This window comes from Marmota marmota, unplaced genomic scaffold, assembly GCF_001458135.2.
Source record: "Marmota marmota marmota unplaced genomic scaffold, marMar, whole genome shotgun sequence".
In the NCBI taxonomy this organism is placed as follows: Eukaryota; Metazoa; Chordata; class Mammalia; order Rodentia; family Sciuridae; genus Marmota; species Marmota marmota.
This window is the reverse complement of record NW_026000164.1, coordinates 7,734,099-7,757,635: the sequence shown is the minus strand read 5'-3', so window position 1 is coordinate 7,757,635 and position 23,537 is coordinate 7,734,099. Positions and strand designations below refer to the sequence as shown.

The window sequence follows — 23,537 nt, the reverse complement described above, 5'->3', positions numbered from 1 at the left end:
ACAGGGGTAAGGAAGAGTATTGTGATAGAATTGTTTACATCAAGCTCTGTAAACCAAGGAAGGACTATCCTACACCTCTGGGTGGGAAAATCTGTGAGAGGAAATACTAATGAGGAGGCCCGGCGAGCTGGGTACATGAGGGAGACAGCCTCAGAGGCCCTGAAGGAGAGCATCTATCACCAGAGGCACAGCAGAAGGAAGTGGGCTTCCTGGAGCTCACCTGTACCTCGCATGAGAGCTCTTAGATGTACAGGGCAGAGGCTCTCCCTTTCAAAGTATGCTAAGTAAATTCAAACAAAACAGGCTTCGAAAAATATAGATGGCAATCAAGTCAACGTGAAAGGGCTATGATTGAGGCAAGCATAAGAATTAGGGTATATTCAAGAGATGGTTTCACATAATGTTCCCCTGGAAGTCTCATCCTTCCCTTGGTGAGATGCTAATAAAGGTTAGACAGTCAGTTTTAAGAATATAAAGTGAAGAATCTGTCACTCAGCTGTCAATGGAAACTGCCTGTCCATAATTCCCTGAACAACAGCTTTATATCTCAGCTCATGTTAATTAGTCTTCATGCTTAAGCCTAAAGATTTATGAGGCTCTGAATTTTTTGTCTCTTCTTTTGTTTTGTTTTGAAAAGAGATATACAAATATATGGAGTTGAACTTTAAATATTTTGTAGCTTTTTCTGATTTGCATAATAACCAAAATGTCAAATTTTTATAATTGCTAATAACACAGTTTGTCATTCTCTCTAAATTAACTATTTTGCAATATCTAAAAGTTATTGGCATGTAGCCAGGAAGAACTGGAAAAGAGCACAAAAAATAGAAAATAATAGAATTTGTGAGTTGAGGTAGATCAACTCAGATGTTTTCAACTGCAGACATTCTGTGAAAATTTAAATAGAATCAAACCCAAGGCTTTCTCAAATTCAAAAGGATATTCTAAGTGATTCTGATTATGAATTGCAATTATATTCATAAATTCATTATGAAGATGAACTGATTAAAATTTTTTAAAAACATGAGAAACAAGAGATATTAAAAATCTCATAAGCAAATAATTTTGGAAAGTAAAACAAAATACTACCAACTTAAAATAGTGCTTTCGTATTTCCAGAACACTTACATGCCATGGTTTGATCATTACTACATGAAGATGAGAAAATCACGGCCAGAAAACATGTGGAAATAAGGCTTGTATGTATGTAAACTAACAACTCAAAAAATAATTTGTAGTTGAAGAAAACAATCACTCTATTACTTAAGAAAAAATTAAAATGTACAAATTGATAGCCAGGATTAAGTCTTAGTTATTTGACAGTCATAGTTACCTGTCCCCCCAACTCCATTTTCTACCCTCCTACCCTCCACTTGAGAATCAGTATCCTCATTTTTTAATTGTAATTAAAATACAAGCATTTTTTGCTTAATTTCATCAGTAATCCATTTATGAAAAAAAGTCATCCTATCTAAATGTCAATTGGAAGCCAATTTATGATTATTTTGACTGAGAAAGTTGTATTTAAACCCAAATCTCCAGTTTCCTAAAATGTAACTGCAACATATTTACACAGGCAACAGTCAGTATGGAAAATGTAAACTGATGAATCATTTTCAGCTTTCAGATGGCACCTTTACAGCATTTTATATTTATAAAAGGGAGCACTGGGTTAAAATTTTAGATAATCTATCCTTGCCCATTGAGAAAAGGCTTCAAAAACTTAGGTATGGCCTTGCCAGTATTAGATGACAATGAGCAACCATCATCAGGAAACACTGGCTTAATAAAACACATTCATGTCATTTGCTTTAAAACTTTTATATTTTCCAATTCAGAGAAATAAAAACAGGTAACAATCACCAGCCTGGATTTCTGTCTCAGCTCTTCTCATTTATACAGTGCTGGAATCACCTGGTGGCCTGGACCAACCTTGTTATGTCTGTACTAGAAAAGAAGGAGCTGAGCCTCAACTCAGTCCCGCAAGCCCCACTCCCTGTTACACCTGAGTTGGTCGTCTCTGGTCATCTCTGTAGTTGCCGTTCTTTGAGCACCATGGTCCAATATTCTTGGCCATTGTTTTGACACCATACAGTGTTCTTCCAAGTTGGATGAATGAACAGAGAAGATTAAAATCAGAGGCTGAGCCTAGAGTCTTATTCCTCTCAGGATGAGAGTCATCTCACCACTCTGTCCAGAACACAGCCTGTGTTGATCGAAGAACTCTAATGGAAAGCAAAAATACCCCCGTGTGGTATAAAGGAAGGCATTTTCATATCTAAAGGATGTTACCGTCACCATGCTAACGGCCTACTACCAGATCATCTCAATTCTTCAATGATATATGACAGCTCAATCTACATCCTGTGATACAGCTTAAATATCATCCTGTGATCCTGCCATTAGGTAATTTACCAATATTAGATTTTTGGTCATTTGGGGTCTGGCCCAACTAGCACCTTAGCCTTACTGCCCCAGCATTGAGGATGGTACAAGGCATAATGGAAATGTGAAGGCAGAGTGTTTGGTCACCACATGGAATCCTATCACATTGTTGGTGACAGGGGCATTCATTCCCAGAGAAGCTAACAACTATGCAAGCACAAATGTTTCCCCCCAAAGCCAAAGGTGCTACCTGTTGAGAAATCCAAATTCCAACAACAGTCTTTTCACAAACAGCATGGACAAGGATCCTACAGCTGTCAGCTCTACCATTTCACTCAGGACCCTTCAGCTCCTGGGGCCTTAACATCCTCATTAGGAGGAAAAACACTCCATTCACAATATCCTCAAAAAANGAGAGAAGATGGGAGGGGAGGGAGGGGGGATGGTAGAGGATAGGAAAGGTAGCAGAATACAACAGTTACTAATAGGGCATTATGTAAAAATGTGGATGTGTAACCGATGTGATTCTGCAATCTGTATTTGGGGTAAAATTGGGAGTTCATAACCAACTTGAATCTAATGTATGAAATATGATATGTCAAGAGCTTTATAATGTTTTTCAACAACCAATAAAAAAAAATTAAAAAAAAAAAAAATCCTCATTAGGAAATAAGGCTAACAATTTGTTTAATTTTTCTATCATATTTTAAATTATATTTTTATTATTACATTTACAATATATTTATCTCCAGTCCTAATTATCTTCACTTATGGAAAAAAAAGTTGTTACCAAAACTTTTTAAGGGATTATCTAAATATTGCAATGAGTTCCTCAATCTCTTAAATATTAAAGAAGCATACTCAAAAATTCCCTTCCTAGTGAAGGCCTTGCCAACTATCCAGCAGAGAGAGTATCAGGAGTTAGTTAGATGACGTAGGACAGTTTCTCCTCCAATTTCCAGTAAGCTACAATGTATGGAAACATCATGGGTGGAATAATTATGAAGACTGAAATAGATGATTGAGTCTTGAATTAAAGAAATATCGAATGACCTAGAAAAATGAACATAAAATAACAAAGTGTACAGCTCTAAGAGACATTCCTCGTAACAATGAACCAGCAGAGAACAAGTAAGACAAAGAGACAAAAGAGAAAGAGGGTCCAAGACTTTACAGCTACCTGGAAGGAGGCTGTAGAGGGTCAATTAAGGACTGCAAGAGAGCCCCAAAGCCAACACCGCACATAAATACATGCTGACTCCACAGTCCACCTTATGATTTTAGCCAACTTAGTTTTCTAAATTTCTTCTTTCATTTCACTCTCTTCACTAGAGACCCAGACCGGGTTGGGAGCAGGGCAGATCTGAAAGTGGAGACAACCTTATTTTTGAAAGAGAAGCTTAAAGACTGTTGAAGTTGAAGATAATGGCTTGTAAGAATTGTGTGTAATGTTGCATTAACTTGTAATGATCATCATTATTAAAGCTACAGCCAAACACTCACCATGAGCTCTGTAGGACACATTTAACTATATAAAAGACATCATCTGTGCCCTCTAGGAACATGCCCTGAAAGTTCAAAAACAGTGAGTTCACATGAGCAAACTGAACTGCACTATACCTACCCTGAACAGTGCAGTTTAGAAATCAGAAGACTCAGCTAAACCTTACATTACAAACTAAACTTTAACAACTGTGAATTTATTTTTAGTGCTAAAAACAAGCAAAGAAATATGAGTTTATGATGAGGTATTAACTTAGAAGTTTGGTTTCACCCTATCCCACTTCACTGCATCCTGAAATAAAAGACCAGCCTCCCTTGTTCCCACATTCTGAACACGAATGATCATATTGGTGCCACCAATTTTGACAAGCCAGCGGCATTAAGAGCCAGGGAGATAAGTCACATCTGGCCAGATCTTCAACCTGTTTTTGACTATGCTTATCCCTGCCTCTCCCGCTGTTGCCTCTGTTCCCGAAAATATGATTAATATCTATGCATTTGCAAAACTCTGCCTTGTAAGCAAGGCTGAGACTTTCCATCCCAACAAGGTGGAGGTATGGAGTTAATGAGAAGTGAGACTGTGGGGAATGAATAGGAACATGCCAATGTTAAGGTAATTGAGCATGAATATCAAACACTGACTTGGGAACAGTCTTCATTTGCTGAAGGAAAGTCTGATCAGCTGGTGGGCAGATGGAACAGGCACTGATCTGCATTCACTGCCAACCCCAGAATTTGTGCCTCACAACAGCCTATTACCAGGGAACCTTTGTTTTCCCATCTACAATCAAGGTATTTTTCTCTCCTTTTCCTTATTTTCTTACTTCTCCTTACACTTACATTCGTCTTTCCCTCTCTCCTTCCTTTCTAAAAATGGACTCATGTCTTTTTTTAAAATTTGTCTCATATCTCCCCAAGCCTTATAAAGAATTTAAGTATTATAATCTCAATGCCTGCTATTCCTTTTTTAAAAATGTGTAATTTGCCAGCCTCAGTTCAGAATAACACTGATGATGGTATTTCAGATAGAAGAATCAGTAGTGCTGTAATTTTTCCTTTAAAAACACTGCATTGCCTTCAAAACCCGGTGAAACCTTGAATTATTAATTACTTTAATGCACTTCTATGAGATTCTATCATCCCCAATTATATCACATAAATATTCTTATATGACAAGGATCACTGGAAGATTTGCACAATAGTGACAAAATGAACACCTTAATGATCATAGGCTATTAATAAATTGTATTGAATAGTTTTATTCAGAAAAGAATAACAAGTATCAAGAAAACTAAACGTTGTAGGGAAAACTTTCATTCTAAGTTTCTAGGAACACATATAATTATATATGAAAATGTTTTAGTAGTTTATAATGCAAAAAATAGACACAAATGTGTATCAACTGATAATCAGTTAAGAAAAAATAGATTACATATGTTAAATAAAACTAAAAGGATTATTTGTGAAAAATAAATCATATTTTTGAGGACTATAGACATCAATAGAATTCTATTATATGAGTTTATGTGAACTATAAGCTCATGTAAAATATATGCCTTTATATGATTGATCAAATGCCTATCTGATGGTGATAGAATTTCTCCATGATTGAGTTTTCATGTGTCAATTTAAAAAATTTCGATTCTAGATGTATATTACAATTTCTATAATAAAACAGTATGAAAGTAGCTAAACAATGAATTTCTCAATCCTTGCCTACAGACCAACGAGATCAGAATGAACACAGTAAAAGCAATTATATGAGAAAGATCTTGGCTATGAACATGTTCATGGTTTACCTTAACACTGTAGAACTCTCGGACTTCAGGCCTGATGGAATCAAAGTCTCCATTGATGAATTCAGGCAAAAACCTGAAAGAAAACAGTTTGTTGCATGTAAGAAACCAGACCAGTACGTTTACTTATTAAACTTTAAAATTATGACTATAAGGACTAGAGAGAATACTAAGTTATTCCAAATGAAAAACAAGCAAGACTATTTTCACAGTGAATAGGATGTTAGATCATGCACTCTAGGTTTCAATACTATATGACTGAGGCAAACTCTGCAGACGCAACCCATTCTTCAACTCAGACACATTGTCAGCCAATATTTATCTTCTTCAATAGATAAATACCAAAGAAGGTAATAAGTTTTAAAAAGCTCCCAATTCAAAAACCCTAGCACAAATATTTGTCCTGTACCCCTATTTCCTTCGGCATACACACAAACCCTTACATTATTTTACTCTCATTCAAGTTTGAAGAGAACAAATCATCAGGAGGATTCAGCAATCTATGCCAAGCCAAAGTCAGCTCGAATATGTTTTCCAAATATCCAACTGACATATTTCTAGAAATGGGTCTTCTGCATAGGTTGAAAGAGTCTGAGGTTCTAAACATAGGAGGGACTCCCAAATGCAGCTGTTTTAATGATACTATGATTAGCTTAGTTTCTTCCTTGCTGTTTATTTTTATTTCCAAAACTCATTTTAAAAGCCTGCTCTATTCCATCTACATAAACCATCACTTATTATTTTTATATAAAATATTTACATGATTTGTAGAATTTCTTCCCACTTAAAACACCTGAATGTGCAGAAAGAAAATATCCGTGATGACTTACTGCTCCTGCAAAACCCTTAGCTTCCTGAGGCCAAGAAAATCATATAATCAAGGGAATATTTATTTTCCTATCCTACAAAAATACTCTTCCCTTCATATAACATGAAACTTCGATGAGCAACCATTCTTCTACCTAACTGCTCTACTTTGAAAGGAGAATAACACTTCTGTTATGTCTGCTCAACAGGTCTGAACTGTCCAGGGCTGGACGAGGTCCCTAGTTAAAGGAAGATATCTCCCTAGATATTGCACGTGGAAAGATATGAAGGCCCAGAACCAGAAGACAACTCTAGGTAATAAAAGCCAAGACACAAGGGGCTATTTGGCTCCTGGGGAAATTCTACCAATATCCCCAAGGGCTCAGATAAGGATTCAGGCCCATAAAATTTTCAAGGAAAAATATCCACAGCTGCCACCTTCCACTTAACAAACAGAAGAAAAAGAAAAAATCCCTCATGCTTCACCTCTGTATCTGCAATTACCAGTTGAGAACAACTGACCTGGCTGCCAGTACACTGAACCAAGGGTGGAAAACCAGGGCAAAGGGGGCGGACAGAATAAGAAATATGGCTCAGAACACCTTGTACATGTGCTCAGGATAAAATTCGTAAAGATGAATGTTAAAAAAATAATACATTTACCTTGTCCTTGAATACAATTTTTTATGGTTCTTAATCCAATTGGAAATGCTCTCTCTTAGGTCCAGTCTAATCTGAGTGATGTGTGTTGGGCAGATCTTCAAGCTACACAGCTTTCTAGCACTCAGTGGCAAGAGCAAGATCTGTGCCACAAAGAACTGCTACAAAAAATCTTTCCAGAAGAGATCTTACTGGGAGGTCTCTTTGAAAAGATCTCTTTGATATAGATCTTTTCTGGAAAGATCTTTGGACCTAGTCCATCAGGTAACAATTTAGTCCTTTTTCTCTATGGGTTTTCTTTTCTTTTTTTTTTAATTTGTTATATATGACAGCAGAATGCATTACAATTCATATTAAACATACACAGCACAATTTTTCATATCTCTGTACACAAAGTAGAGTCACACCATTCATGTTTTCATAGATGTACTTAGGGTAATGATGTCCATTTCATTCCACTGTCTTTCTTAGCCCCTGCTCACTCCTATCCCCTTTGCCCTATTTCGAGTTCATCTAATCCTTCCATGTCACCCTCCCCCAACCACATTATGAATCAGCATCCTTAAATCAGAGAAAACCCTCAGCACTGGGTTTTTTGGGATTGGCTAACTTCACTCAGCATTATATCGTCTAACTTCATTCATTTACCTGAAAATGCCATGATTTTATTCTCTTTTATTGCTGAATAATATTCCATTGTGTATATATATATACCACATTTTCTTTATCCATTCATCTATTGAAGGGCATGTAGATTGGTTCCACAGTTTAGCTACTGTGAATTGTGCTGCTATAAACATTGATGTGGCTGTGCCCCTGTAGTATGCTGTTTTTAAGTCCTTTGGATATAGACCTAGGAGTGGGATAGTTGCACAATCTCTTCAATGAGATCAGAAAATTTCCCAAACATAAAGAATGAATTGGAAAATCAAATGTACAAAATTACAACATATCTACACCAAGGTACATTATAACAAAAATGCCTAGCATACAGAATAAGGACAGAATCTTAAAGGTCACAAGAGAAAGGAATCAGATCATATATGGGGGAGACCAATGTGTATCTTGGCAGATTTTTCAATCCAGACCCTCAAAGCCAGGAGATTCTGAAAGACAATGGATGCCAACCAAGAATCTTATATCCAGAAAAATTAGGCTTTAGATTTGATGATAAAATAAAAACCTTCCATGATAAACTAAAGTTAAAAGAATTTATAGGTATAAAGCCTGCACTACAGAACATCCTTAGCAAAATATTCCATGAAGAGGAATTGAAAAACAACAATGAAAATCAGCAGAGGGAGGTACTACACTAAAGGAAAATCTAATCAAAGGAGAAACCAAGTCAAGTTAAATACCAAAAATAAACAAAAATGGCTGGGAATAAAAATCATCTCTCAATAATAACCCTGAATGTTAATGGCCTAAACTCACCAACCAAAAGACATAGACTGACAGATTGGATTACAAAAAAAAAAAAAAAATTCAACAATATGCTGCATTCAAGAGACTCATCTCATAGGAAAACATCCACAGACTGACAGTGAAAGGTTGGGAAAAATCATACCACTCACATGGACTGCAGAAGCAAGCAGGTGTTTCCACCCTCATATCAAAGAAAGTAGACTTCAAGCCAAAGTTAATCAAAAGGGATAAAGGATATTTCATACTGCTTAAGGGAATCATTTGTCAACAAGACATAACAATAATAAATATATTTACCCCAAACAATGGAGCATCTACATTCATCGCACAAACTCTTCTCAAGAGTGAAACTACAGCACAATAATTCTGGGTGACTTTAACACACCTCTTTAACCATTGGATAGATCCTCCAAAAACAAGCTGACTAAAGGAACTACAGAACTCAATAATACAATCAATAACTTAGACTTAACTGACATATAATAGAACATTTCATCTTTCAACAAATGAATACACTTTCTTCTCAGCAGCACATGGATCCTTTTCTAAAATAGACCATATGTTATGCCACAAAGCAACTCTTAGCAAATATTAAAAAAAGTAGACATACTACCCTGTATTTTATCAGATCATAATGGAATGAAATTAGAAATCAATGATAAAATAAAAACTAATCCAACCCCTGGAGACTAAATAATATGCTACTGAATGGACAATGGATTGCCAAAGACAACAATTTAGAACTTTTGAAGAGCCATAAAACAGAGCAACAATTAGATGAATGGCTACTGATCTAATTCTCATGTAATATAAAGGGAAGAATATTTTTGTAGGAAGTGAACTTAAATATTCCCTTTGTTATATTATACACCATTCTTGGCCTCAGGAGGCTAAGGTGGTTTTGCTGGAGCAATAAGTCATCAGGGGCATTTCACTTCTCCACATTTAGGTGTGTTAAGTGGTAAAAAAATTCTACCAGGTCATGTAAAGATTTTATGTAAAAATAATAAATGATGATATTTGTAGGTATAGCAGAGTAGGCTTTCTAAAATGAGTTGCATAAAAAATACACAGCCTGGAAGAGAGGTAAGGCAACTTTCTACTACAAGAAAGATCTTAGTTTGAATTAGCTAGACCAAATAATTTTTTTCATTAACCAATTCATTACACAAATATTTGCAGCACAACTATGTGCCAGAGACTTAGTTTATTTCAGAATAAGGCAGAATTGTAAAGGAAATGGAAGTACATAGGCTTATAAATTGCATTGTCTGATTTCAACATCTTCCTATAAAAGTTCTTCCCCAAAACATCCCTGCACATTATATCTACAGTTTTCAATTTTATTTTATACCTATTTATTCTGAACCTTATATTTTGCCCCTATTGGAAACAAAAATCGTTTATTATATCATTTTTCTTTATATTTTTTTCTGTAAAATGAATTCACTCAGTTTTGAATTTTCTTTAAAATGCTTCCACATCACCACCAATTAACCTCAGGAAATACTTACAGGGACCACAGAATATTAGTTTTGGATGAAGGATGATGTAAATAATTCCTGCAATATCCCTATTACCCTCTGTAAGGAACTAAGATCAAAGACATCAAGTGAATTTGTGGGCAGAGCCTAGTCTACTTCACCAGGCAAAATGGCTACTAAAGAACTTTTGGTTTTGGACTGTCTGGTTCAAGTAACTTCCTAATAAGACTGACCTTGAGTTGCTCTCCAAATCATAGTTCCTCAGATATCTAGAACCAATTTGGCAGTTTTGAAATAGCATATTGATTTTGACAATAGATAAAATTGAAAAATAAAAGTTGGTGCACACAGGCAGCTGAGCATCTGTCCCCTTAGGACAGATCATTTTAGAATTAGATCTTCCTTTATCTTATACTGTGAATAATGAAAGAAAGCAGTCATCTAAATTCACTTATATTTTCATATAAAATATTAATAGGAAAACAAAATTATATAGATAAATGATAACTAACTTTGGTTAACTTTCAAAATAATTTTCTCGAATGCACCACACATGTATTCAAATAGAATCATGATGCCTATTTCTACAAATACCCATGGCAAAAATATACCGGTAATCATGCTCAAATGATACAATAATTATAACTTTTCATCATATAATGCATTAGTTTTTGAAACTCTCTGAAATATACTTTTTGACACTGCAATTAAAAGCCCATCTCACTTTTTCCCAGATGCCTGTTGCCATGGAACCTGGCCATTGTCAGGAGGTGTTTAATGGGATGACACTTTACAGATGTGGATGAGCTACGTTCTGAATTCATGACAGTTTACACAAGAAGATTATTTTTAGAACTCTTTGGGGAATGACTACACATAGCAACGGACTATGGATGTGTGAATTTGTGTAGCCACTGGTCCCTTTTCTACCTACCACTGACACAGATCACAAATATATACCCTTTTGTGTCAATCTAGGAAAACTGACTCATTAATACTAACAGTGTCCCAATCTCTTAACTCTTACTGCACTTGTCATTTACAAAATGTGAGTCCAAAAAGGGCTGAGATCTATAATGAACAGATGATCCATTCCATTTAACAATAATCAGGGAAGCTGATGTGTTTAGAAAATATGGTACCAAGTCAAACACAAGATTAGAAGATAACTTCTGCCTCTCATAAGACCTTCTCTGATCCTGGTGAAGGATGTTGTCCCTGCATAAAGCCTTTCTTGCCCCCAAGAAAGACACTATCATTCCCTTTAACCTTCAATAGCATGAAATTTGTTACTTTTCATTTCATTTTAAGCAGTTTCTGCACATGTCCTTTGGCTTCGATCAGCTGGCGTGTTCTTTGAAGTAATATCTGTCTCTGATAGACCTTGTATTCCCCAAGCACCAAGTGCACAAATGCTGAAAATGATACAATAAATGAAGAAGTAGAAGAGGAGGAACATGAGCAGGAAGAGGAAGTAAGAGGAAACAAAAGGGAGAAAAGAAGGAGGAGAAGGAAAAATCAGAAAGGGGGCGAAGGATAAAGGAGAGAAGAGGAGGTTAAAAAAAATGGCCAAGAAAAAGAAAAGCCGCGAGAGGGAAGAGAGGAGAAGAAGGAGGCAGGAAAGAACAGCAAATCCTGTAGGTGCTCACTACTACCACTGCCCCCAGCATCTCAGCTGTCAATCAGTTAGCTTTTCTTCATGTGTAAAATGAGGATAATTCAGAGTGATGATGAGGATTAAATATGTAAAGCACTTAGAAAATGCCTGGCACACAAGTAAGCACAATTAAAACTATTCAGTTAAAATATAATTGATTAGTGGAGAAGCCAAGTAGCTTGCTGTAGTTTATAAGGCCGAAAGCAAAATCCAAATCCAGGCAGCCCCACCTTTGTTCTTTTTCATGGCTCAGTGTACAGCCTCCCACATACCCACATTTATTAAACGAACAGTAACATTCTTACAGAGAGAGCTCTCTACATAATGCACAACATGCTACTGATTGAGCTAGGCACTATTAACCTGTATAATTTATAAGGTTTTCCTTGGGGCTGAAGAAGGATTTTTGTCCAATTCTAAAAGTAGAACAGTATTTTGACAAAAAGTTACTGTTACGTTGTCTTAAAGAGAAGAATGTGTGAGAACACAGTTGATGCAGACTATGACTCCAGATACAAGAAGAAATAGTACCCAGTCTGCAGAGAGGAGGAACTGATCATTCACAGACTTGGGCCAACATTCTCTGCAGAAGTGCCTAACTTCACTCAGGGTTGGGAGAGAAGTGAGGATGATGCAAAAATACAATAAGGAGAAATGTTCCCACATTTTGACTCAGTTACAGATGCAATCAGTTAAACGGTTTTCATAAATAAGCCTCTAAATATAGTAGTGGTATCAAGAGATATTTCAGTGTTTGAGTAACTTTGGATAAGAGAAAGAATCTTAAGAAAAGCACCATACACACAATGATAAATGAGCTGACCCATATATTTGACTACATAAAAGTGCAATGACACGTTGGTGGAAAGAAAGACAGAATAAGCAAAGTCAAATTATAGCACCTATATATGCAAAATATATAATCCTGAGGGGCTGCTGTCCTTAATATAAGAGGAGACCTCCAAAGGGGGGAAGGGAAAAAAATCCAATAGGAAAAGTTACACAAACTGAGAAAAGCTATAAGAATGTGAAAACATGTAAATCTAACTAATTATCAAGCAGATAGAGATTAAAGCATTACTAGCATACTATTTTGTATACCCTAAATTGTCAAAAATGAAGATGCATGAATGACCATGAAGGCTGAATGACAATATACATCCCTCATAGAACAGCGGGACTGTGAATGAGTACAGTCCACAAAATGCAATCCCACCCAGAGATCCAATCTATTACAAAATATACCCAAGATATCTGAACAGGAAGACCAATGTTCAACAAGATATTACGTGAAATGTGTCATAAAGTATCAAGTGAGGGAAATGCGGTAGCTTTGTGATGAGCTGACCTCTCTCTACCATCCTAGAAAAAATGTCCACTACGTGCTATTAAATAACACAGGTGATATCTAGAAAACCATGTTCACTGTCATCTTGATTGAGTTGTTTTAACACAATACAATAAAAACAAACAAAAATATCTGTAAATATATTAGCAAACTTTATACAAGCATGAAAGAATATATGAAGTTGAATAAATCAAGCTGTTCACACTAATTATCTCAAGGGATAAAATTAATTTTTCTGTGAAAAATGTCACAAAGCATATCTTGGGGGCCAAGGGTGTCGCACAATCATGAAGTACTTGCCTAGCATGCACAAGGCCCTGGGTTTGATGCCCAGAACTGCCAAAATAAAGCACATCTTAATTTAATTTGATAACTAAAAAGAAAATTAATTATGATGCTTGGAACAGCAAATGAAAAAAATGAGGATAAAATTAGAAATTAACTGGAAAGTCCTAGTCCCAGATAAGAATACTAAATAGTTATTAATGGTCACTGAGGTTTGTTCTAATTGAGTCTTTTAGTCAAATCCTGTATAGGATAAGTAATGCCTCATGTCTTAAGATACTTCACTTCATCTTCTCAAACTGAGTAGCCCTGAAATCATACCACATAACAGAAAATAACTTTGTCTCCCAAAACAATTATTCAACAATTTCTATATAACCTAATGAACATTCAGAGAAAACAACAATAATGAAATAATGGCAAAGGAAATACAGATGAAATTATCACATCATACTGTTAAAAAGACTGGGGAAAGAGAAGGGAGCAATGATAAAGAAAATACATACGTAAAACTTTGCCAAAAAACCTCTTGATTTAAACATAGAAGGAAATAAAAAGAATCTGTACGAGGAGGGAAAAGCCAAGGGCTCTCACCCTGGAGAAACCTTTTCAAAGACATACTCTAAGTCTCTGTTCTGTGCCTGCTTCAGTATTTTATTCCTACAATTATATGAATGATTATAATTTTAGTTAATTTCTATAACACTTCTATAAGGTTAATTTTTTATCATTTTAATTTTATGGTAGAAAGTAAAAAATGAGAGACATAGAGCCCTGCTTAGGTGTCACACAGCTTCAAAAGGTCCTCCCTCCTGCTCCTCCTGAATGCACTGAGCAATGAGTGCTCTGACTGGCATGGGGAAATCTTGCTCCTCCTCCCTCACAGGATGCATTTTCATTTCTTCCCAAATCCTGGCCCTTATTTGGAATCTGCTCCACTTGCATGCCCAAAGTTGCATGGTAATAAAATAGCAGCGTGAGGGTTCGTCACGGCCAATCATCATCAGGCATACCCGGAACATGCTTCTTGATTTACGGTTTGTTTTAATGAATGGAGAAGTGGGGAAGAGAGGCACAAACACAAAATCACATGAGGCTTGTTGAAAGGATACTGCATTCTAGTTGGTAAACAAAGACATGAATATTCGATTCTGTAACTGAGCAATCAACATCAGCAGTGTGAATTTTATGGGTCAGTAAGAAATTAAAATACACAGGCTCCTCATATCTGCCTACTTGATGGTTAGAGGAGATCTCTAACCTCCTAGAAATCCAGACAAAATATGTGAAACAATGGTATGTAGACACTGGACAGCAGCCCAGGACAGGGACTGATGTGTGATTCTATGGTGGTGGACACATGATGTCATTGTGCAATTGTTCAAACCCACAGAACACATGACACCAAGAGTGCACCTATGAAATCTGGGTGACAATGACTCACCACAGTAGGTTTACTCACCCTTGCAACAAATGTTCCACTTTAGTGGGGGATGCTGATCATGAGGAAGCAGAGCATGTGTGGCACAGGTGGTAACTTGGATATCTTTATGACTTTCTCTTGATTTTGCTATGAAATTAAAACTGTTCTTCAAAATTAAAACATTTAAAAAGTGGATAAAGAATCTTAACAAGGGATAAAAAAGTGTGGCAATCAAGCATAAACCACAGAGTTACCATTTCACCAGTAATTCCAATCCCAGGAATGTAGGTGACAGAAATTATCACATATATGCAAACAAAATCTTATAAAATAATGTTTACAGCAGCATTAGTTACAATAACCAATAACCTAATGTCCATGGATGGATGAGGAATGATATGTGATACAACTTGTATAACCCTCAAAAATATTTTAAGTGATTCTATACAGATATATTAATATACATTAATATCAATGTACGTAGCACCATTCACAATAATCAATTTATGGAACCAGCCCAGATGCCCATCAACAGACGAATGAGTAAAGAAAATATGATATACATGCACGCTGGAATTTGATTGAGCCATTAAAAAGAATGAAATTATGGCATTTGCTAATAAGTGGATGAACTAGAGAACACCATGCTAAGTGCTAAGATCCATGCTAAATAAGCCAGATCCAGAAAGTCAAGAGTCAAGTGTTTTCTCTTGTGTGGAAGCTAGACCAAAATAAGGAATTAAGGGGTGTGTGTTGGGGTGGGGGGGGGGAAATCCCATGAAAATAGAAGGGATATCAGTGGAACAGAGAAAGAGATTGAGGCAGGGGAAGAAGGAGGGGAAAATGAAAGAATGGTGGAATGAAACTGACCAATCACCTGAACAGTGATTTTTGCCTTTATGTATATCTATAATGCAGTATTAAAAAAACTATTGTATGATTATGTCCAAATGAACCCTAATATTATGTATAACTGTATTGCATAAATAAAAAGGTATTAAGTGAAATATATCCAAAAAAGTTCATATATAATATGATTCCAGTTATTAGAAGGTCCACAGTAGAGAAACTGATAGAGACACAAGTCAAGAGTGGTTGAGACAAGGGGAAGGCAGTAGGGTGAGAGCTGGAGGGGAGTTCCTTTTGGAGGGGGTAAACTGCTGTAAGACTGGCAGTAATGAGTCCATTGCTCCACATCCTTGCTGACACTGAGACATGCTGGTGGTTGCACAAAGACTGTGCACACTAACCAGACAGACTTTGGAAGATAAACCCTGCATCATTGCACTGCTCTAAGGACAGGAAACACCCACCATCAGGACAAGATCTTCCCTAGACAAGGTCTTTATATACCACCACACCAGCCACCACCAGAAATTCCTCGGAGAGACCCGATTCAAGGCTAGGATCAGCACTTTTTTCCTTGAAGCGTGAGAATCAATTCTTCAGGCTTTGTGGGCACACAGTCTCTGTCACAACTGCTTAACTCTGCCATGGTAGCATGGAAGCAGCTGGAGGAACAGGAAATCACCACATGGCCGAGTTCCCACATGACCACTCAGAGGCAGGCTGCACACCACCGTCTGCCAACACCTGTTCTAGACCATAAAACAAGACCCTATAGACTCGATAGGAACAAAATCATTCCAAGTATGCTCTACACAGAATTTTCTTCCTTTTCTCCCTTTTGTAAAATAATGAACTGTAATTAGTACTTACTGCATGACTAAGAGAACAAATTAGCTGCAACTTTAAACATATTTATATACTTAATAAAACTGATTTAATTAATACCAATTAGATATATTCTTAAGGTAGGTTAAATTTTTCAATTTTCCTACATACATTTTATTCTACTTATTATTTACACCAGCTTAACCTATTGCCTCAATGCGTTATATATTAATTATATATCAATATTTATTTGCACAAATGCAGTGAATATATAGATAATTTAATTTAAACACACCACAAACTTTGAAAAAGATGCATTATAGAAAGTCACTCTCATGACTGACATGTTGATTCCAAAATGTTACAAAGTTATCCGTCTTTGAAAATAATATTTAATGCCAATTTAATGATCACATTTTAATCAAAGAATTTTAATTTTCAGTGTAACATCTGATAAACACTAATCCACTCCAAGCCTAGTACACTCCATCAGAAATTACTCTGTTGCCTCTCCTTTGCTGAATACTATACCCGAGGGTGGGGAATATGCTGTCAGTGGCTTCCACCGCACACGAGAATGGATTTTCTACATGAAAATAAATTCTGTGTGCACCTATGACTTTCAAAGCTCAGGATGACAATGTTCGGACAATTCTACCTAAATGACCTGCATTTTCTGGGACTGAGATTATTCCCATTCCAGAAAATCAGTTTACATGTTTAATGAATGACCTATGTAGGTAGAACCAAGGATGGATGAGATACAAAGAAGAAAAAAGAAAATAGTTTGACAGCAAAACTCAAGGAAAAACAGTTGTGAAAGAAAAGCAATTTTATAAATATATCATCAACTCTTTGCTCAAACTGTAATATCTTCTTTGCTCTAGAAAGAGAAAAATGAATCAAGACTACAAGTAAGAATAAATGCTGGAGAGGATGTGGGGAAAAAGAAACATTTATACACTTTTGGTGGAACTGTCAATTAGTAAAACCACTATGGAGATCAGTACGGAGGTTACTCAAAAGACAGAATGAAACCACATATGACCCAGCTATATCCACTCCTCAGTATTGGTCCAAACGAATTAAAGTCAGCATACTATAGCAACACATACATACCCATGTTTACAACAAGGCGAGTCCTAAGAGCCAAATTGTGGAACTAGCCTAGTGTTTATCACAGGTCGAATGGATAAAGAAAATGTGGTATATATACCCAATAAACTTTTGTTCAGCCGTAATGAATGACCATCTCATTTGTAGGAAAATGGATAGAACTGGAAATAATCATGTTATGTAAAATAAGCCAGACTCAGAAAGACAGTGGTCATATGTTTTCTTTCATATGTGGAAGGCAGACATGAAATAGTAACAAAAGGGACTTTATAAGAGTCACAAGTAAGATAGAAGAAGAAGTAGACGGGCAGGGATGAGCGAAAGAGAGAGGAGGTAGGTACTGGGGAATGAAGCTGTTATGGGCACACATTAATATGCCACAATAAAACCCACTATTCTGTATAATTAATATGCACCAATAAAACATTTTAAAAGAGTAAAATAAATAAGTCAGGAGAACCTCAGGAATATTTGCATTATAAACATGGATGGTATAAAGATGGTATGCATATTAAATTATATAATATACAGATATAAAAAGCCAATCCATTAAAATAAATTCTTATATTTTGCATGCAACCTCACAAGTATTCTGAGTTGAAAAATGTGTTATGACCTAAAATAAGTTTGCGTGAAAAGAAAAAGTTTTTCTACTAAATCACATAAATCATACAAAGTGTTTCTAGAAAACAAAATTTATAATATAAATTACACTTAAGCATATAGACTGTAGTGATTTTATTTTCTTTCAATATTCCTTCAAGATGATATTCTTAAAAGACCTACTACCAAATTTTTGAATGGGAATGAGTTTTGTTCAAAAATTGAGTTGTAAGATACAGCGGGTCACCACTGACTTAAGGCTTTTGCTGTCCCTGTAAACACGCGACAAGGGAAAAAGTTTAATGCAAAACACTTCTAACAAATCACCACCATCGACTGCTCTAAGAGAGTCATTCTATAAGCTGGTTTAGTCAACCTTTCTAATTATCTTTTCAAAATTCTCTAGAATCATTACACAATCTTAATTTTAAAAGACTGAAGCCAATACTTAAGTATTTTTTTTTCAGGGTTAGGGACTAAACCCAGGGTATCAGGCATGCTAGACAAGTGTTCTACCACCGAGCCACACCTCAATCCTTATGTCTTATATAAATTTGATTTAATCCTAGTTAAAACAAAGTTAGAAGAACTAGATTTTAGACAGTTGGAATTGGAGGTGATAGTAATCACTGTTGGGGTGCCCAGGAATAGCAAAAGTTGTAAATGCAGAAAGAGAGCTAGAAAGTCAGAGCTAAGACCACACATTATAGGAATCCCAAAGAATGCATTCAGATGACAAAGGCTTAAGTGTGCCTTGCTCAAAAACTGGTGAATCCTCCATATACAGAATACTCAGTTCAACTTATCAGATATTCATTTAACATGTTAGTTATATGAATATAAGACTTATCACAGTCCTTAAAGATGTGAAGTCTAAGAGTGAACACAGGTGAGCATTACAAACACAACATTCTATAGAAAGCTGTAGAGGCACAAGAGCCAAGGGCCAGGATTGGGGAACAAGTACAGGAAGAAGAAAGGAAAGATGCGTCCTAAATTGGTACTGCATGGAAAGTTAAAATCAATACATGAAGTCATGGGAAGAAGGTCAGAGGTTAAAACAACAATGGGAAGAACAGAAAGAAAACAAAGGCGGTCCAGGAAATCCTATGCATGGAGTGTCACAGGATGACAGGAAGGCACTTTCTTAAGTTCTTAGACTAGCCATCTGATCTACCTTCCAGATTGCATATGGTAGAAATCAATCCCCAACAGGATGGCGCTCAGAGGTAGAGTGTTTAAGAAGTGATCAGGCTATAAGGGCAACTCCCAGTTCTCCCCTAGAAACAGAGGTAGGGGTTTGGGGGGAGGCCCAAAGCTTGCTTGGTGCTTCTACAACATGAGCACACAGGAAGCACCATGTGTGCTCCAGGACAACATCCCTCTCCAGATACAGAATCTGCTGGAATGTTGTTCTTGTCCTTCTGGACATGTAAACTATAGTCCTAAATCATGTCTGACTCAGCTCCAAATTGGGGTTCCTTCTGGGCATCCAGAACTAAGAGAAAAAATAATGCTGTTTGTCTGCAGTTTCGTTTACATTATTGTGTTACAGACTAAGATTTATCATCCAGTCACTTGTACCCTCGGATCTTTAAAGGATGAGAGAATGACATCTCCCTTCAGAGCAGGCCTTTGTATACTATATTCAGTCAAAGTTGTATTAGGTCACCTTTCCCTTCTGCTCTTTGCAGAAATTATTTGTTTTCCAAAAGAGGCAGAAGGGGTGGGGAGGGGAATGAGAGTGGCTATAGGAATGGAAAGCAAAGCATGGGCTTATTTCCTAGAAGGAAGTGGTGGTGGTCAGCAGCAGGAAGTGCCAGGAAGTGCCATGAGTAGCTGAGCTGCCCATTGCACTGCAGAGTGGAAGGTTTCCTCTTATTTACAACAGGAAAGGACCCAAAAGAACATACAGAGGTTAATGCCAATTCTTCACCTTAACAAATATAAAAAGAGAGCTCACTGATAGTGAATCACTTTGTGTAATTTATTTGCTTTATGCTTTCTCTCTGTGATTCAGCTGAGACGTAATATACAGAATTCAATAAATACAGCCAGCGATAAACGCCATTAGGGTCACTAATAGGTTGTCTGGTCCTCCTGAGCTTCCTATTGCCAAGTGCAATAAGCTGTCTGGCTACAGCTTCTGCTGGCATATGGTGTTTTTAATCTCAATCCTGCTTTTACTTCCACAGTTTCCCCCAAGGCAAGAGCTAAAGTTTTACTTAAGAAAATGTTGAGGAAAATATTTCTTAAGTAATATGCTAAATATAGTAAATACTTAAAAACAGACACTGGCAAGGATAGAAAATCATCTTAATGCTTCCAACCATTACACATGGACATGTAAACTATAGTCCTAAATCATGTCTGACTCAGCTCCAAATTGGGGTTCACAGAACCTCTTCCTCCTGTTTCACAACTTGTTGTAACAGCTCACAGAACTGGGGACAGGAAGGTTGCTAGGGCAGGAGCTTCTGTCCTCCAAGGATTGGGGCTGTATCACCTTTCTGGCATGTGAATGTGTGCACCAACCTGGAAGCTCTTTGAACTCCATCATTTAGGAATCTTTATGGAAGTTCTATTATGTAGAAATGACTGATCAAGTCACTATCCATTGCCGATTAACTCAGTCCCCAGCCCTACTCCCTTCCTTTGGGCAAGGGACTGGGGCTGAAAGTTCCAATCCTCTAATCATGCTTTGGTCTTTCTGGGACTAGCCTGCAACCTGGAGCTATTCTAGGAACCCTGAGCTACTAGTCATCACATCAGCAAAAGGACACTGATCAGTGAAGACTCCAATGGTCTTAGAAGTTCTTATGTCAGAAGCCAAGGGATAAAGACATATATATTCCTTATAGTATCACGGTATCACAGTTGGGTAGGTAAAAAAGATGAATATTAAATAATATCAATTTGGCTATCTTAAACTATCTTGCCTTTGTATGATTTATATTTGTAATTTTGATTGCATTAAAAATTGCCTGAATACAGTTCATGTGAAATAAGACAAGTAAGAAGAGTTAGACTTTGGCCCTATGATTTGCCTCAAGTCTCTTGTTTTGCTAAATCATGGCAACTTGCACCCTTGCCTGAAAGCAGTCTGCTAGAACCATGGAGGACATTAGCATGATAGGGACCACTCACTCTTCCTCCCACATCAGAAACAAGCTTTGGAAAGCCACTGCCACTTGGAGGAAATTCACTGTGAAAGCCCTATTACTGCTAATAGGAATCATAAGACCACACTATTATGCGAAAATGTTCTTCTCGCTGACTGATAAAATGCTAAGATGACAGAAACTGCAGTTGTTTTTCTTGTTCCTAACACATGGAACTGCTCTCCAGTCACTAATAACAAACTAATGTACAGCCAAGCAGGAGCAAACTGAATACACACTAGAGGCCGCTCATGATAAATAAGTGAATTTTGCATGAAGGAAAAAAAAATCATAATAGTTCTACAAAGAAAACTGCATTCTAAGCTTACAGACATAAGTGGCCTTTGTAACTATTAAACTGGAAGTCAGGAAACATTTTCTTCTGTCTATAAACTTTCTTTAATTATTTTTAATAAAAGAAACACTTTTATTATAGTACTTTTCTGAGAAAACTTCCTTAAAAAGACATACCAAAGACATTTTATAAATATTTATTATCTTATTTTTAAAGCAAAGCTCTACCTTAAAGTCCTGAAACCATTTTACGTATTACATATTGGAAATATATTTTTAATCCTCTTATCTGCTACAATGATTCAGACTACAAAAGCTTTATGTTGTACAACATGAGGTTGTCCAAGTAAGAAAAAATTTTTGAAAAAGCAAAGGATATCTAAAATAACAAATTTACAAACCACCCCAGGAAAATTATGAGTGATGAGAGTAGAATTTAAGAATTTACTTAGAAAAAAATATTGAAGTCCGAGAAAACACACAGAATCTTCTGATTGACAATACACTTTTATAAAACCAGGGAACAATTATACCCTAATACTTTAATATCCTTTTTAAAAACCTGGGAGGAATATTATTAAATTTGTCAGACTGCCAGAGAGCTGTTTTACCACTTACACGCATGACAGGTGACCATTTGATTCCCTTTCACTGTCATTGAGGAATTTTAAAAAATTTCCTGACTAGGGCATTTTACATCACAACCAGCATGGTATTAGGTTAGAGAAAGAGTATGGTGGGGGAACTAAGGAGAAGATTCATAGAGATCTTCAGATTGTCCCAGAGCATGAAGATGGTGTTGGAGACAGAAGATGCTGTGGATGGATATTGGTGGGGAATTTGCAGTCTGTTTCTACTTGTATTTGGCTATCGACCATTTCTAATCATTATTTAATCAGATATTTAGCACATCATGATCTAATTGCTGAGGTTGAAATAGTGCAAATGCCATAGATGAGCAAGCAATCTGGTGGAAATCTGTAGTGGGATGATTCCCAGGTGATAAGATAAATACTGGGATGATGGAAGTGCTGGGCAGGAGAACACACTCGGAAAGCACCTCATGAACAAGTGCAGTAAAAGAGGCTGGTAATAATGGAACACAAGTGGGTGAGACATCCAGCCCCCAAACACCCTTAGGTCACACAGCATTTGCCATCTACTGGCTTGATGAGAGCTGTGGAAAAATTGTCACTATCAGGAAGAGCCACCTAAAAGAAAGGACACTGCTTAATTAGAACTACTTATTTATCATCTGTCAGTCACCAAACCTGGTCCTGGCTGCTGGGAATATTTCTAAAGATGAACAAAATAGGTACAAGGAGTTATGTGCAGTAAGGTATAAGCAGGTACAGAATTCATGCATAATTAAAACATAATATGGCACTACATGAAGGGTTGCTTAAATGATTTTTTTTTTTCCCTAACCTGGGTCTGTGTAAATTGGGGTTTATCAGGAAAGACTTCTGGGGAGACAGGACACATGAGCAGAGTTTGGAAAAAAAGCAGAGGTGGCTCAGAAATGGAGCAGACAGTATTCTGTATAGAGGTCTCTCCATGAGAAGCTAAAACACAATTCTGGTATTTCAAGGGGCACTGTAATGGTTAGAACATAATAAGCCAAGTAGGAAATCAGTATTCAGATGGCAGGAAGATTTTAGGTAACCCTTTCTAAGAGGCGTTAATGTTTAACACCTCTCCCTTCATGGAACCTCTAGCCACAAATCACATGCCCCAGGTGTCAAGGGCCCTTGTGTGATACCCTGCACATCTGGAGGGAACCTGACCTCCAAGGCCAAAGCAAAATGTTTCTGGCAGAAGCCCTGTGGCGCAGAAACATCACCTTCCCCGTGGGGAATAATGATTCAGCTTTTTCTTTCTTTCTTTCTTTCTTTTTTTTTAATTGTAGATGGACA

At 36.7% G+C, this 23,537-nt stretch overlaps 1 protein-coding gene across 10 annotated transcripts in view; it reads right to left on the bottom strand.

Annotated features, from left to right (window-relative positions):
• Positions 1–23,537, bottom strand: part of Tpk1 (thiamin pyrophosphokinase 1) — a 335,423-nt gene that overhangs the window by 185,919 nt on the left and 125,967 nt on the right. For all 10 annotated transcript variants that reach the window (XM_048786773.1, XM_048786774.1, XM_048786775.1 and 7 more), the window contains one exon: positions 5,688–5,760. In XM_048786773.1, coding sequence (XP_048642730.1) covers positions 5,688–5,760 — 73 coding nt within the window. The remainder of the gene's footprint in view (positions 1–5,687; positions 5,761–23,537) is intronic.